Source organism: Nanorana parkeri, unplaced genomic scaffold (assembly GCF_000935625.1).
Source record: "Nanorana parkeri isolate BGI_ZX_2015 unplaced genomic scaffold, ASM93562v1 scaffold213, whole genome shotgun sequence".
Lineage (NCBI taxonomy): Eukaryota > Metazoa > Chordata > Amphibia > Anura > Dicroglossidae > Nanorana > Nanorana parkeri.
Window position 1 is genome coordinate 1,016,818 of NW_017306481.1, and position 16,608 is coordinate 1,033,425.

The 16,608-nt window shown below is 43.4% G+C and overlaps 1 protein-coding gene across 1 annotated transcript in view; it reads left to right on the forward strand.

Annotated features, from left to right (window-relative positions):
* Positions 1-11,819, forward strand: part of LRRCC1 (leucine rich repeat and coiled-coil centrosomal protein 1) — a 50,729-nt gene extending 38,910 nt beyond the window's left edge. The window contains exons 16-20 of the mRNA XM_018555760.1: positions 93-256; positions 1,404-1,612; positions 1,715-1,852; positions 7,319-7,454; positions 11,574-11,819. Of these exons, the coding sequence (XP_018411262.1) occupies positions 93-256; positions 1,404-1,612; positions 1,715-1,852; positions 7,319-7,454; positions 11,574-11,696 (770 nt within the window). The 3' untranslated portion in view covers positions 11,697-11,819. The remainder of the gene's footprint in view (positions 1-92; positions 257-1,403; positions 1,613-1,714; positions 1,853-7,318; positions 7,455-11,573) is intronic.
* Positions 11,820-16,608: the final 4,789 nt, after the last annotated feature.

The following is a 16,608-nucleotide window of genomic DNA, read 5'->3' on the forward strand; positions in this document are numbered from 1 at the left end:
CATAATGGAGATATTGCAACTTATTATTTTTGTTTATTAAAGCGCTGATTGTGCAACACTCTATGCCCCCTCCCCTTTGCTCTGTATTGCAGGTGTCTCTCTGGCTCAGGATAGAGGAAGGCTTGAAGCTAAAATTGAAGTCTTTTCTACAGAGATAGAAGCTTTGAAAAAGCAAAATGAGCGTGACAATGATGCATTGAGGATTAAAACGAAAATGGTTGAGGATCAAACAGAGACCATTAGGAAGTTAAAAGAAGTGAGTAACGTTTCCAATGACTGCTACTGTACAGTCAAAATTTGATTCAGAAATAAACATTCCACAGCAGCAATACAGGAATGTTAGTTAGGCCTGGTTCACACCTGGGCGTTTTACAGCGTGTTCCTACGCGCTGTAAAACGCTCAACATGTGAAAACCAATAATTGCCTATGGGCATGGTTCCCACCTGGGCGTTTTACAGCGCATAGGAACACGCTGAAAAACGCCCTACGCCCAAAGAAGTGCAGTGCTTCTTTGGGGCGTATTTCAGCTCGTTTCCATTGGTATTCCCGAGTATGGATCAGGGTTAATAAAGCAGTAACCCCGAGTCACATTCGGGAATACAGCGTACAGGTCCTTGTCCGCGATTCCCTCTGGCCGCTTCCGGGTTCTGTCCCTTGCGAGCGGCCGCGTCGCAGGGGGGCGGAGCCGGTGGGAAGTTTGAAAGTTTTTTTGGTTTTTTTAAAATAGAGAAAATAAGGGGGGGGAAATAATACCGCCAGTGAAACGCACGTTTCACTGAATGGAAAAACATGCTAAAAAACGCGGGGAAAAAACGAGCTGAAAAAATACGCTCAGGTGTGAACCCAGCCTTACAAACATTTAAGGCCCGTTCACACTTTTGTGTTGCAGTAATGTGCATGCATGTTACCTGCATTTTTGCAATGTGATATTTATTTAGAATGGCATCCCAACATACCTTGCTGGACAGCATCTAGGTCTTACCGGGACCATGGAGTTAAAAATCCACTGCTTGCTGCAGGTATAAACTAGTATTGCATCTGCTATCCTTCTCTGGGATGTATTGTACTTGAAAGGCTGAAGTTAAGTATGCCAAACACTGTAAAATACACCAAGCAGGGAGACATTAATGTTCAAATGAACTCTTGGCGGTGCCAAACATTTAATATTGCTTCAGTGAGAGTTTCCACAGGAGACATTTCCATATAAAGCAGAAATCCCCTTTAAAGAATGGCTCTCCATACAGTTTATGTTTGAATACTTCTGTCTTTCTGACATCGTTAATTTATAAATCGTATATTGAATATGCAATTTATAGTAGGATGTATTGGTTCCTCAGTCATATTAGTGGTAGAAAACTACAGTGCTGGTATGTGGAGTGTTATCTGTCCTTTTTATTGTCAGGGTCTGCAAGAGAGGGATGAACGCATCAGAAAGCTGCATACACAAAATCTTGAGATGGAGAAAGCATTAAGAGAACAGAATGATGAAAGGGCAATACAATTACATGAGCTGAAAGAAAAGCTGGGAAGGCAAACGGAAAGAAAGGAGGAAATCAAGCTGCAGCTAGAAGAGAAGGAGGCTGAGCTGGAAGATGTGAAGAAAGCTTATAGGTGATTAAGCAGCCTCTGGAGCAGAGGTTTTAGTAAATGTAGCATGTGCTGTTTGATGCGAAATCTATGCTCATTTGAGATATTTGCTCTTTCTATTCATAGTGCAATGAATAAGAAGTGGCAGGATAAAGCAGAATTATTAAGCCAGCTTGAAACACAAGTCAGGCAGATGAAAGAGAATTTTGATGCCAAGGAGAAGCGGCTGGTTGAAGAGAGAAACAAAAGCCTTCAAAACCAGAAGTGAGTATAAAGCTATGCTGGGTTTAAACTTTGTAAAGGTTTGGTGAATCCCACTTTATAACGAAATGGTTAGTAGCTTGTTTTATGTGTAATGTCCGTCTATTATGCACACATCTCTGCTTTCCTATACAATTACTTCAACAAAGTATCACAGCTTGATACTTTTGTAGAGTATCATGATGCATTGTATATCTCCTGGACAAGCTCAATATTCTTGGGATAGCGTATATACACTATATTGCCAAAAGTATTGCCTTTACACGCACATGAACTTTAATGGCATCCCAGTCTTAGTTCGTAGGGTTCAATATTGAGTTGGCCCACCCTTTGCAGCATTAACTCTTCTGGGAAGGTGTCCACAAGGTTTAGGAATGTGTCTATGGGAATGTTTGACCATTCTTCCAGAAGCGCATTTGTGACGTCAGGTACTGATGTTGGACGAGAAGGCCGGGCTCGCAGTCTCCGCTCTAATTCATCCCAAAGGTGTTCTATCGGGCTGAGGTCAGAACTCTGTGCAGGCCAGTCAAGTTCATCCACCCCAAACTCCCCCATCCATGTCTTTATGGACCTTGCTTTGTGCACTGGTGCGCAGTCATGTTGGATCAGGAAGGGGCCATCCCCAAATTGTTCCCACAAAGTTGGGAGCATGAAATTGTCCAAAATATCTTGGTATGCTGATGCCTTAAGAGTTCCCTTCACTGGAACTAAGGGGACAAGCCCAACCCCTGAAAAACAACCCCACACCATAATCCCACCTCCGCCAAACTTTACACTTGGTACAATGCGGTCAGGCAAGTACTGTTCTCTTGGCACCTGCCAAACCCAGATACGTCCATCGAATTGCCAGACAGAGAAGCGTGATTCGTCACTCCAGAGAACACGTCTCCACTTCTCTAGAGTCCAGTGGCGGCATGCTTTACACCACTGCATCCAACACAAAAATAAAAGTGCCCCAGATCTACCACCAAATGCAAGTACATGTCCAACTCTTCTCTACGAGCAGGGCTCACAGAGCACACCACATCCCTGTACATACCGAAGGCCAAAACAAACTCGGATACAGACAACTTGTGGTTCAACCGAGGATCCCTGGCCTTCAGTATGACAGAAACATCACCGCAAGCGAAGGACTTATTGTCTGTGACGTTGTGCGTGGCTATGAGCAGTGATGCCAGGTTCACATCCTTGCCCTCGAGAATGTCCTTTTTAAGGTTAGCTGGCATGAAGTGCGCTGGTGTAATATTAGGGGGAGAAACCATCGCACCTGCGTGCACGTCCCCCCGAGTGCCGGATGTGCTAGGAATAACCCCATCCGTGCACGTTGGAGCCTGCACTGCTGCCGCCGGAACCGGGGTGACCAGCTTCTCCAGATGTTCAGTCCTCTGTTGCAACTCGTGCAACGAGGTGGTGATCACGTTTAACGCGGAGTGAATCTGCGTCAAAGACGTTGTCAGAGTCTGATCAGACATGCGCTCCGAACAGATGCTAGCGGTAGCCGGGGGAAACAACAGTTTGAATAATTCCGCCTTCCTCGCCGTGGCTGAGAAAGGAATGCCCCTCTTCTGCAGTTCCAAAACTAATTTCGTAATAGTCCATGCCCTAATAGACGGAGGACTACCCTGTGCAGAACCTCTGGCAGGCTTTGGGGGTAGAGATGCGAACTCCTCGCTTTCCAAAACATGCGACATGGCTGCCAGGTAGCACTGAAAAACAACAACAGTGATGACACTCTTGCAACCAGAGCGGAAAAATAGTGACAGTCTCAATGCGTGACAGTGAGTGCCCTACCCCCCGTGGTGGGGAACACTACTGGAAACGTGAACCGCTAGCTCGGTATTCGGCAACGTGCCGTATTGTAACTCAATGCAATGCCTGTGGCCCACCCCAGTGACAGGGCGACCCACCCCCACTAACTACTCGTCAGTATGTATCAAACGAACGTATGACTGAGCTTGAGGAACTAAATAATGCAATGACACAATATCCTCAGTGCCTCCGCTGTGTAAAACAATACATATATCAGTTAACGCACCTAACCGTGCGTCCATGTAAATGTATGGTGCTGAGCATGAAAAGATGTGGATGCCCTGAATGCTTCTACAGCCGTTTAGAGAAGTGCACGTGCAGTATGATGCGAACCCCCCCTCCCCCCCACAACCCACCTACAGTGCAGCAACCAACCCCACCCCTAAGCCCCCACTGACCGCAGGCGCTGAGAGCCACCACCCCAACCGTGACACAGTCAACGTGCAGCAGGTCCCGTCCCCCCAGCACACCCTGGAAATCCGTCAGCTCAACCCCATGTACCTGTAATCAGCTGCCATCAGGGATGAATGTTGGATGCCGGACGAATGCCTCCTGCCTGCAACACATGCAATAACACCTCCTGGTAACGACTATGGGAACCCAGCATGCAGCCCTGTCAGAGACACATGAAATGCCGGCCACATCAACCGGAAACAAGTGACGACAGCTGCCCCATCCCCAATGTCCCCCCCTCCCCCCCAGACACCTTGTCCCCTGCGTAGAGGTATGCGGCCCCCCACAGAGTCCCGCCCTCCTTTCAACCCTCTGCCCGCAGAGCTCCCACCTGAAGTGCAAATAAGTGCCCTCCTACCGTGCCGCTGTATAATGGCCCCTGCGAGGTGTGCGCGCCGATGCGCCGAGTACTGCCCGATGACAGCCGAGACCTGTGGAAAGAAGGACGTGGCTCAGTAAGAGCAGATGCCCCAGTGAAGTAAAGAAAGCAGCCGCCAGCGATACCTGACTCGTGTATCGTTCGAGTCGCACGGGAAGTGACGCCGAAGATGCGGACACCGGAAGTGACGTCAAGATTGCTCGGAAGACCTCCCGTCCCAAGCAGACTGATCGGCGCTGCTTAAGAGGGGTAAGGAGGCGCAGACTCCTTCCACAAATTCAGGCTAACATATTAGCCTTCCAACATATAAAAATAAAAGTGATAAAGTAAAAAAAAATGTTAAACCAACCCCGCCATCTGCATGCAAATTGCCGCCATTCCATTGTGTGCCATATTGTGGTAGCCAGGCAGCAGAACTCTCCTACACGCACAATGTGCATTAAAGGGTAAGTTCACTTTCCCAAGTAATATGGGAAAATTGAATTATCCGATCAAATCTGGCCCAATCTCTCCCAAACCCATCCCCCAGCTATACTTACCTTTCGGCGAACAGTCCTTACCCTCCGCCAGTACAGGTGTACTATCTGTACCCCGTACCGCAGTCCAGCCCTATGCATTTTGAATTTCGCTTGCACATTGCAAGCACTCATTGGTCAGCATGGTCAGGTGTCCACGCTGGCCAATGAGAAGCGCTATTTAGCACAGCCAAATACAGTTTTGATTAGGGATGCACCAATACAGAGTATTTGGGCAAGTACTTGTACTCGCCCAAATGCTCCAATACCTTCCCCAATACTGGAACTTCCGGTCAGCGGAAGATTTCCTCTGACCGGCAGTGCTGTAGGGGAACATGGAGCCAGCTTCCCTGGCAGCTGGTTAGCATGTAATTACCCACTGCCCAGCTTCCTGATTGCCCGGGAAGCCTGCTCCTGGAAAGCACCGATACTCAGTATCGGGGAGTACCAAAAGCAAAATATCAGTACTCGATACCCAAAAACTTATATCGGTGCATCCCTAGTTTTGATTAAAACTATTTTTTTTGTATTGGGACAAGTAGATTGTCATGAGGGACAAGTAGGTTCGGCCCCTGCTTTAGCCCTTGGACAAGTAGTTTTTTTTTTCCACACCCCTGCTGCCACTAGATTACGCTGATGAGCATTGGAATTTCCTGTCCTCGGCACACTCTAGTGGCAGTAGTGCCATGCTATTGATATGTTTTTAATAAACCCCTTAGCCACTTGCAAAAGAAATGTTGGCAAAGAGCATTTTATGCAGGCCTTGTACACACAGGCATCCAAATAGGATCTTTGCACGTAGCTAACTCATAAGTACTCTGAATCCCAGACAGGAAACCATATAGTTCAGTCCAAACAAGTACTCGGAAGTGCAACCCTTTGTGGGCCCTCTCAGTGGTAGAAGAGTGTGGAACAACTTGCTTTTCTGCATTAAGTACCTGAAAGATCTAGGCCTGAAAAACTGGATCACTAAGTACCCGTCTAGGGTTGTGGCACATACATAGTGTATCATATCAAATAGTTCCATAAAACTGTGTTAGGAGTTTGCTAAAAAAACAAAACAAAATAAGCTTGATTACTTCCAACTCTTTCATTCATACAAGTAACACATACAGACATAGATATGTAAGACACTTATGGGATGAGCGCCAGTGATCCTAGATCCTTCTGAATTTGTTAATTAATTACTGTGTAGAATGTAAATTAATAATTAGTTTCTCCTGAAGTTTCTTCATGGTCCCCACCAGACAGATGCACTCTCTGCAACGACACCATTATTAGTGGCTTCACCAGTAAAACTGTATTCTTAACCGATTCTGGATATCATGCTTTCTGTGTTACAGTATATGGGCGCTGTGTGGGTGATCTGTAGCATGACATATCCATGTACTTCCTTCTGGTGAAGCAGAACTGTAATTAAGGCATTGAAAATTCCCAGTCACCATTTATATTGGACTACTTTTAGATGGAACTTCATTGTATGATTAAAAAAAATATTATTGTGTTTACAGGACATTGCAATATACTGGTTAAGGGGTAGGACTGGAATCAATACATCTTGTGCACAAAAAAAACATACAAGTTTTTATAAGCGTTTTTTTCCTTATTTCTCATACCATTAATTTATTTATTACAGGTATTTATATAGCGCTGACAATTTACCCAGAGCGTTTACATGCTGCACATTTATGTCAGTCCTTGCCCTTGAGGAGCTTAACATCTAACACATACACATACATACAAGACAGGAGCAGTTTAACCTTCCAGCATGTCTTTGGAGTGTGGGAGGAAACACAAGCACAAGGAAAAAGAACATGCAAACCCTTGCAGATAGTGTCCTGACCAGGCCGATTCGCTGCTGGAAAGCACTGAAGCGCATCCCAGCCGGCATTCATGTCAATGGCACCGCAGGCACACCCCCCACCCGCAGTGCGATCACCTGCACTGGAACGTGAGGTACAGGAATGCCCACTGGACCGGAATGCAGGCATCGTTTTGCCATGTGTGTTCTGGTGCCAGCAATCACACTGCGGGTGGGGTGTGCGAGGCTGCGTTGCCATTGACTTCAATGCACCGCCACTGATCGCATGAACCCGGCCGGGGTGCGTTCCAGCAGCAAATCGTGCTGGAACGCACCTCAGCTGGTGTAAACCAGCCCTAAGTGTTTGTAAGGCCTGTGGTTTGTGTGTGTGTATGTGTATATATATATATATATATGATATATATATGTGTGTGTGTATAACTTTACTTTCTTGCATTTATCTGTGTAGTAAATCGTAGTAGTATAATAGTAGTATATGTTTGTCTGCATAGGGTTGTAATGGAAAAACTTCATTCTGTGGATGATGCATTCCGAAGACAACTGGAGTCTATCCTGGCTGCTCATCAAGCTGAACTTATTAAAGTAGCCAGTGAGAAACAGAAAGAAGTGGAATCAGCAAATGAAAGAGTAAGTTTCTACACATCTGGGTCCTGTAGTAAATCATGGTTCCTGTACTGTTCTCCACAGAGGTAAATGGATACATTTAGAATCTTTGATGACAATGGAAGCCACATTTCAGTGAACTATTTCCACTGATGAAGCGTGACGGGCCTGAAATAGTTTTATGCAGGTTGGATAAATTACTATTTTACTCAATGCCTTTGTTAAGTTGTGGTTCTGGGTGCACAGTTGTATACTGGTGAACACAAGATTGACTTCTATTCGTTTATTCCCAATCCTTAGGGCTGGATTCACATTTATTTGGCTTGCTTTGCAGTTTAATGTGCTTCATATCTTGCCTTGCCTATCCAAAGCCCTTATAACGCACATCAACAGATGAAAAAAAAGTGACCTTTTTATTGGCCTTTGCATGTCAAACTAGTACCATTGAAAACAATGGCAAACTTCTGCATTATGATGCGTAGGTGTGAATGGGCCCTAAATGGGTAGCAATTGTTTTTTTGATTTGTCATGATGAAATGTAAATACCTGAAGGTGCAGGCTTTCGAAAGCTCTTAGTTCCCTCTTCAGATATGGTTTTTCAAACAAATAACTGGAAAATTATACTTGTGTCCTTATAACTACGTCAAAGAAAGCAAGTGACTAAACCAACTGCAAAGCTAGGTAGTTGGGATGCACTGATACCGTTTTTTTGATAACATGTACAAGTACCGATATTTATCTTTTTGTATGAAACCATGACTGAAGTAGGAAATTGTTATCAAAAGCTTGCCACCTCAAAATAAACTCGGACAACAAAAGGTATTGCCAACATTTTTACTTTTTCACTCCTGTCTATGGCTAACACAGTTTATACTTCACTGCATGTAAATGCCTTCTATTGTAAAGTTAAAGTGACACTAAACTCAGGAATTAAATCTTAAACATTAATTCAAGTACGTTAACTTTTAACAATAATGTATCTTATTTGTGTATCACTCGGCTGTAGATCCTCAAATCATCTCTGAATTGGTGCTGACACTGTCCTTCCTTCTGGAGGGGGGGGGGGCTACCTTTGTTCCCCATGGTACCTGTGTGTGTTGTAAAGTAGTCACCGCTCCAAGCTCACTCCTGTGATGGACTACAATCTCAAGTACAAATTCATAAACTAAATGTGATATTGTAGTCTATCATGGGAGCGAGCTTGGAGCATTGGCTACTCTACAACACACACAGGGACCATGGGGAAAAAAAAGTATCCCCCCTCCAGAAGGAAGGACAGTGTCAGCACCAATTCAGAGATGATTTGAGGATCTACACCCGAGTGATACACAAATAAGATACATTTTTGTTAATAGTTCAGGTACATGAATGGATTTTAAAAATGTATCTCCTGAGTTTAGTGTCACTTTATTACTGTAATTTGCTGTGCAGGGGATGTCAGTAAGTAGGTTTCCTTCTGCTTATGTACTCTCATTTATATTGTAGTGATGCCAGCCATTTAAAACTAAGCGCTGAACAAGCTATGTCACATTGTTCACTTTGGATTTTAAGAAATAATCACCTGGGGACTGAAGATTGGCTTAGGGAAAGTTCCTAAATCACTGATAAAATTTATCATGCCTAAATCTAACACCCAAATATGTACCTGCTATGGAAGTTGTTTACTTACCTTCTGAGTTCAGTGAGTTGTACATTTTCTTTTTGGCTTTTGATGTATATATTTAATATATAGCCTCGTTTGCACTATTTTTCTTTTCTCAGGTTCTTTTATAGCAATTGATTTTGATATGTATTACTACAGAAGTAGCAAGCTGCTTAGCTCTTCTTGCATGCCTTTATTTATGTTGTGCACACATTTTGTATGTATCTGTAACTTCTGTAATTGCAGAACTGCTCCCCTGCTGAGAGCAGATCATCCTGGTAGTTCAAAGGGAGAACTCTGACAGCACATTAAAACTGTGAAACTTGGACTGAAGATTTCAAACTGAGATTCACACTGTTAAATATTTGGGCCTACAACATTTAAATGTTAAAACTATATGGAATTATGTTGGATTGAAAGGTAAAAGGACACTAATTGAATAGTTCTATGTACCAAACACACAACACCAAAGGTACCCCTTTAATGAATAAGGAGTGTGTTTGTGCTATTGCTTTGTCCTGTGTGCTGGCTCATCAAACGATCATGTGGTTTGGATTTGACAGTTTAGGAGATTAATTTTATAGAAAGAAACAATGCAGTGCTTGCAGTGAATTATATACACTCACCGGCCACTTTATTAGGTACACCTTGCTAGTACCGGGTTTGACCCTTTTTGCCTTCAGAACTGTCCTAATTCTTCGTGGCACAAGGTGTAGAGAGCTTGGTCCATATTTACATGATAGCATCAGGCAGTTGCTGCAGATTTGTCGGCTGCACACCCATGATGGGAATCTACCTTTCCACCATATCCCAAAGGTGCTCTTTTAGATTAAGATCCGGTGACTGTGGAGGCCATTGGAGTACAGAGAACTCATTGTCATGTTCAAGAAACCAGTTTGATATGATGTGAGTTTTGTGACATTGTGCAATATCCTGCTGGAAGTAGCCATCAGAAGATGGATACACAACTGCCGCTCACTAAATATTTTCTCCTTTTCGGACCATTCTCTGTAAACTCTAGAGATGGTTGTGCGTGAAAATCCCAGTAGATCAGCAGTTTTTGAAATATTCAGACCAGCCCGTCTGGCACCAACAACCATGTCACGTTCAAAGTCACTTAAATCCCCTTTCTTCCCCATTGTGATGCTCAGTTTGAACTTCAGCAAGTCGTCTACAGCACGTCTAGATGCCTAAATGCATTGAGTTGCTGCCATGTGATTGGCTGATTAGCTATTTGTGTTACCAAGCAATTGAGCAGGTGTACCTAATAAAGTGGCCGGTGAGTGTATAAGACATTAACACCCCATTCACACTTGCGATATAGTACAATCGCGCGACAAAAAAGGGTCCTGCACTAGCGACAGCAACGGGCGACATGGAACTGTAAATGGGAACAGCTCCATTGACATGCATTGGACTTAGTACACAGAGCGATATCGTGCGGAAATATGCGTGATAAACCGCTCAGTGTGAATGGGGCCTAAGACTTTTATAAATGTTTACAGAATTCCTCAGTGCATCCTAATATCCTTGTAAATTACATAGGTTGTATGTGACTACAAAATATTTGCTGGTCAGCATTGGATGTTAGCCTAGTGGTCAGGTGGTTTATGACCCTGGGCCTATAGATAAGAGATTCCAAGGTTAGTATCATTCACTTGATTGCCTTGTTTGAACGTCCTCTTTATTGTGATGCAGCTTTTCTGCTCTGTAATGTCTCCCTGACTAGTTTTTCCTTCAGATCTACTTCACAGGGAAGACAGGAAGACTTGCCAACAGTGAATGCTGTATCATGCAGCCTGACATTCTATCACGGGGTAACAGGGCTCTTTCCCAGGCAGATTTTGTTATTCTAGCTCCTTCAGTATACCACTGAATGGTTTAAAGGAAGGAAGAATGAAACAAGTAACATATATAAATACTCTGCCCTTCCTTATGCCCAGTTCCCCATCCCCATCCCCCTCCCCTCGCTTCCTAAGTCAGTACTGTTGGAAAGTCACTGTGGTATGCAGAATCATCAGCCCATAGTGCGGCTTAGGAGGCAGTTTTGATACTTGCATATCAGAGGGATTTAGGTAAGTTTTAGCAATATATTGTGTTTATATAGTCTCACAGGTTCACTTTAATATGCACATTACACTGGTATGTTGTAGTTTGCCCACAGACCTTGCAGTTTAGGCTTCTGTGTTCATTTCGGATCATGTACATTTCTGTTTGAAGTTTTTGCTTTGGTTTACAGCTCTGGTTGCCACCCAAAAGCCTGCTAGTAGCCCGTCCTCTATTCAAATTGGCCAAGGGAGTATGTCAGTTCTTATATAAGTATAAAGAGCACATTAGGTCTTAAGACCCTTTATGGATGAACTGATTTAAATGGTTCTGTGTTCTCTGCTACACAATCTGCTACATTATATAAATACAGGTGATAACAAAGAAATGAAACATGTTACTATGATATGACCATAAGACAAACAGGCTCACTAGTGTCCACTTTGTTATTGCAGGTTTACCAAGTAGAAGAAGAAATGCGGCAGCTTTTACAAGAAACGGCTAACAGTAAGAAAGCCATGGAGGAAAAGATAAAGCGGCTCACTAATGCACTAAGTGACATTCAGGACCATTTCTAACATTTCAGCAGAGTGACCGGAGATGTTATGCTGCTAAACAATTTCAAGTTGCATCTGTTTATAGGTGTGTTAGTAGTTTAAAGGATATCTGTATTAAGAGAGATATGCAGGCTGCCATTGTTGAGCTCTCCTTCTGAAAAGGCTCTTTTGCTTTTCTGTCATCCCCACAGGCTTTAAGGTCCTTTAAGTTCATACATCAGTAGTTCCAACTTTCCCTGCTGCATTCTTTTTCTGGGTCAGTGACTCGGAAAAGATTTAAACATCAACAACCAAGGAATTGGCATTTTGAAAAGATCAGCAATGGCAGCATGCATACAGTATTTCTCTCAGCTTAGCATTAACAGACATCCAACTCATTGTTGAGAGTTGTGACCGTCTGTACCATTTATATTTTATATATGTCTTTTTCATCCATTAAGGGGCACAGGAAGTCTTTCACCTTTCCCTTGACCACCAATCCTTGGGTCACCAGAACTAGTGTCCCCATTGGAAGATTTTCCATCTATTCTTGTTCTAGTGACAACCCCACATTTGGGAATTTCTTTTACTTTCAGTGTTAACGATCACCAGGACAAACAGAGAGTGAATGGCAGAACATTTCAAAGAACGTGCTAATAATGTAAAACAAACTGAAGTTAAGCACAATATTGCAGATACTGGGTCTGCCTGTTGAGAATGAAAAATGTGTTTTCAAGACCTCCATTGTTATTTAAATTAAAGATATTCACTTTCCCTGTCTAAGGAGTTTTACTTTCAGTACTGTGGATTTACTTTACCTGCAATTACTGTTAGAGAGCCATGTGATCAGGTGAATGCACAGAAATTACTCATGTGCCATAATATCTAGGTAAGGTGATTTGTTGCCAGAGTCAAGATCACTTATATGACATAAACCATAAAGGCCAGTTTTAACAGGAATATGAAGAACTGCTTCTCTCCCCCTGCAAGTCTATGATTGCAAAAGCAGCTTATAGAAGGTCAGCCACAGGTCATATGCATCTGTCAGTGCTCTGCATTTGCCAAGCAAGTGAACACTGGCCCTAAAGCTGATCCCCTGCCATCAAATTCATCTTCAAACTTCTGAAAGATTTGTTTATTTACTAACATATACTATTCTTCACAATAATAGTAATTGGCAGCATAAAAAAAATGGTGCGATGGGCAAAATGATAGTACAAAAACAGCCGAAAAGTCAGTGCATCCCCAGCTTCTCTTCTCCCCAATGGGCGCCGGTTACAAGCTTTGGTCTGTGTCCTCTCCGATCACCGCTGCCCTCCCCTGCCGGTGGCAGCAAAAATCGGAGGGGGCACAGAACTCATCCAGCTGCCGTTGTTCTATCAAAGTTTGTGACTATGTTTGAATGTGTGACCGGTGATGTGGTCACACATTTTAACGTAATCCCGCCCAGTTTTACAGAGGTGGAATGTGTGACCGGTCGCTTGGCCACACATTTTACCGTGATCCCGCCCAGTTTTTCGGCGGTGGAATGTGTGACTGCCAATAGGTGAAGCATTCCAATGCTTTGTCAGCTGTTCCAGGGCAGATCGGCATCGCAGATCGTATGTGTAGGAGAACCGATTTGCCCTGATGATTTGCAGCTGATCGGTCCTGAAATGTCACTGCTATCCGACTTTGTGAGTGCAATCTTACATTCCAGAAAATCAGATGATAGTGACATTTTAGGACCGATCAGCTGTTCCAGGGCAAATCGCTTCTTCTGCACATACCATCTGCGATGCCGATCTGCCCTGGAACAGCTGACAAAGCGTTGGAATTCTTGACCTACTGGCGGTCACACATTCCACCGCCGAAAAACTGGGCTGGATTACGTTTAAAATGTGTGACCAGTCACACATTCCAACGTAGTCACAAACTTTGATAGAACACCGGTGGGCAGGAGAGAAGCTGTCAGGAGGCCAAGCAGAGCGGAAATCTCTGGTGGGAAGGGGTGGAGCTTCAGGATCGGTAAATATGTTAAATATTTACCGATCCTTTATTGTACTGAGTAAACACAGAGTGATCAGTACTGATTGAGGACTCTTGTGTCCTCAAGCTATTTTTTTTTATTTTAAAAGGGAAATTTAACCCTAATATTTCCCCAAAGCCCCTAACAGTAAAGTAAAAAATAATTAACAAATAATATAAAATTTTTTAAAAAGGTTGAGGAAAAAAGTCAGTTTCGGGTTCAGCCTGACAAATTTTGAAGTTTCGGTCTAAAAATGTCATTCCGGTGCATTCCTACTGTGATGTATAAAGTTTATACAGTAAACTCCCCGTTACCCGGCATCCACGGGCATTGGCAGATTCCGGATAAATGTAGATTCTGGTTGCCTAAAAGTTACTATTAAAAATAGGTCTAACTAATGCCATGCCCCCATATTATACCATAACATAACAGGAACTTAATTGACTTCATAATAATATTGAAATGCAGTAATCAAAAACAAATGAAGACAAATAGGCACACGACGCGATAATATATGCTGCAGATCAGTGAGTACACGGGGGATTTAATTTTTCTTGTTAGATGAGAGTTCAGGTTAGTTGAATTGCGGCTAACAGAGAGTTTACTGTATATGTGTTGCAGAAGCCACTTCTAACAGGCATTCTCTCATAAGACAATATTCCATAAATACTGATAATATCCATTGGCACAGTCCATAGAGGAACATGATACTGAATTGCCCCCAGGTGATATTTTCAGACTCTCCTGACAAAATCATACCTACCATACCAATAGGCAATCCCTTTAAAAATACAGCAGGATTTAAAGACCTGCCAGTAATAATGCTGAATATAATGATTGCTATAGTCTGTGCAGTACTACTATGGTATAACTATTCTGGGAGTCACGAAACTTCAACTTGGACATGTACATTATACTGCAGTGTGAACTGAATTACCATAAAGTCAAAGTTTATTCTTCATCTCACAATGTAGCTAAAGAAGTCTACTAAAAGCCCCGGAGCCAAGCTTCCATTCATGTGCCACAATAGGTTAAGCTGGCCTTGGACATCACGCTGCTGATATAGAGTTGAGCATTTTCTATATTTCCTGTTCTGCATGATACAAGAGTCTGCTATTACCTGCAGAGATTTCATTTCAAAGCCTCCCGCAGCCTGCTGAGCCACTAATGAAGGAGCAGATTTGCTTCACACAGAACATCCACTTTAGTTAAGGAAAACTATTGTTGGGCATGTTCATTTGTTACCTTTATTTAAATTGAACTCCAAACAAATATAAAATAAACCTTTAGTTCATTTATCTATTAATTGAATCATTTATTTAAGGGTTAGTTCACACTGGAAACTGCATCACAACTACGTGCGTCTGCACAGTTGCATCGCGATCCGTTTTTGATGTGTTCAGATGCGTTTTATTCCCCCTGAATGATGCCACAATCAATTCTGGGTTTTGTATGCGTTCCGGTGCGTTTTGACGCGTTCCGGTGCAGTTAGATGCAGCTAAAATAGGACAAGCAGTACTTTTTCTGACTGCATCTGAACGGACTGCAATGGTGTGAATAAAGCGCGAGAAAGCCCATTGGAAAGCATTGTGATGTATTTTGGCTGCAGCAGTCAAACTGAACGGACTGCATCACAACTGCATATGGTGTGAACTGGCTCAACTTTGCAGGGTCCCCAATGGAGCGGATTTTGTCCACTTCCTGAGTCGGCCAAAATTCAGTGCGTGTACCCAGCTCTAGAACAAGCGTAGAAATACCTTGCCGCACTCATTACCAGGAAGCCCCAAATTAAATAAGGGGGGGGTGCTCGCGGCACCAAACAGTACAAAATAAACGGATGTCACCAGCACACCAATAGTGTTGAAGTCCAAAGTGTTCATTTATTGAACATCATGTCACCAGAACTAGTGCTTTCGGGGCCACTCAGGGTCCCCTTCATCAGGCTCAGCAATGACATGAGCTGAGCCTGATGAAGGGGACAATTACTGAGCCTGATGAAGGGGACAGTTGCTGAGCCTGATGAAGGGGACCTTGCGCTGCCCTGAAAGCGCTGGTTCTGGTGACATAAAAAAATAAAGTCACTGGCACTCCAAATGATCAAGTCAATAAGTTTATTGACCCAAGTGATAACACCTGTAGCAACGTTTCGGGACCTCAGGCAAACTCTCTGTTTGACTGAGGAAGGGGCCGCATGGTCCTGAAACGTTGCTAGAGGTGTTATCACTTGGGTCAATAAACTTATTGACTTGATCATTTGGAGTGCCAGTGACTTTATTATTTTTTTGTACGTTTTGACAGGGGCATCCGTTGTTGCTGCTGCACCCGCCCTGATACATTGGGCATTCTCCGGTCAGGAGTGCGATGGGATATATGGACTTTTGGTTCTGGTGACATGATGTTCAGTAAACAAACACTTTGGACTTCAACACTATTGGTGTGCTGGTGACATCCGTTTATTTTGTACCCAGCTCTAATCTCTCAGGGATGCATGCCCACCTATTGATTGGGGAGACAGCTTTTTCTCCATTGAGGCTTGCTGGCTTTCCCAGTTTCTATCATTTACACCAGTCCACAGCAGACTCTCAAACTGGTGGATTCTGTTTGGCTACATGTGGGGCTTGCCCCACCAGTGCAATCCCCTCCAGCCACAGAATTTTCCATCTCATTTTGCAGTGTTCACTATTGGGGGCCTCATATTGCAGATGTGATGCATACGACGTCTACAGCAACTTGCACAGTTCCAGCAGAAGGGTGCGCTGTCAGTTTAAGGGCTGTTCTCACTTTAACTCTCGCAGGTTACACACAACACCTGCTACACACAATGGGGGGGATTTATCAAAGCAATTGCGACAGTTTTAGCCTCTTAGATCATTTTTTTTTTAATGTGCAAATCTGTCTTATAACATGTGCCCCTGTTTTCACCTGAGCCTGCACTACTTTTCCAAT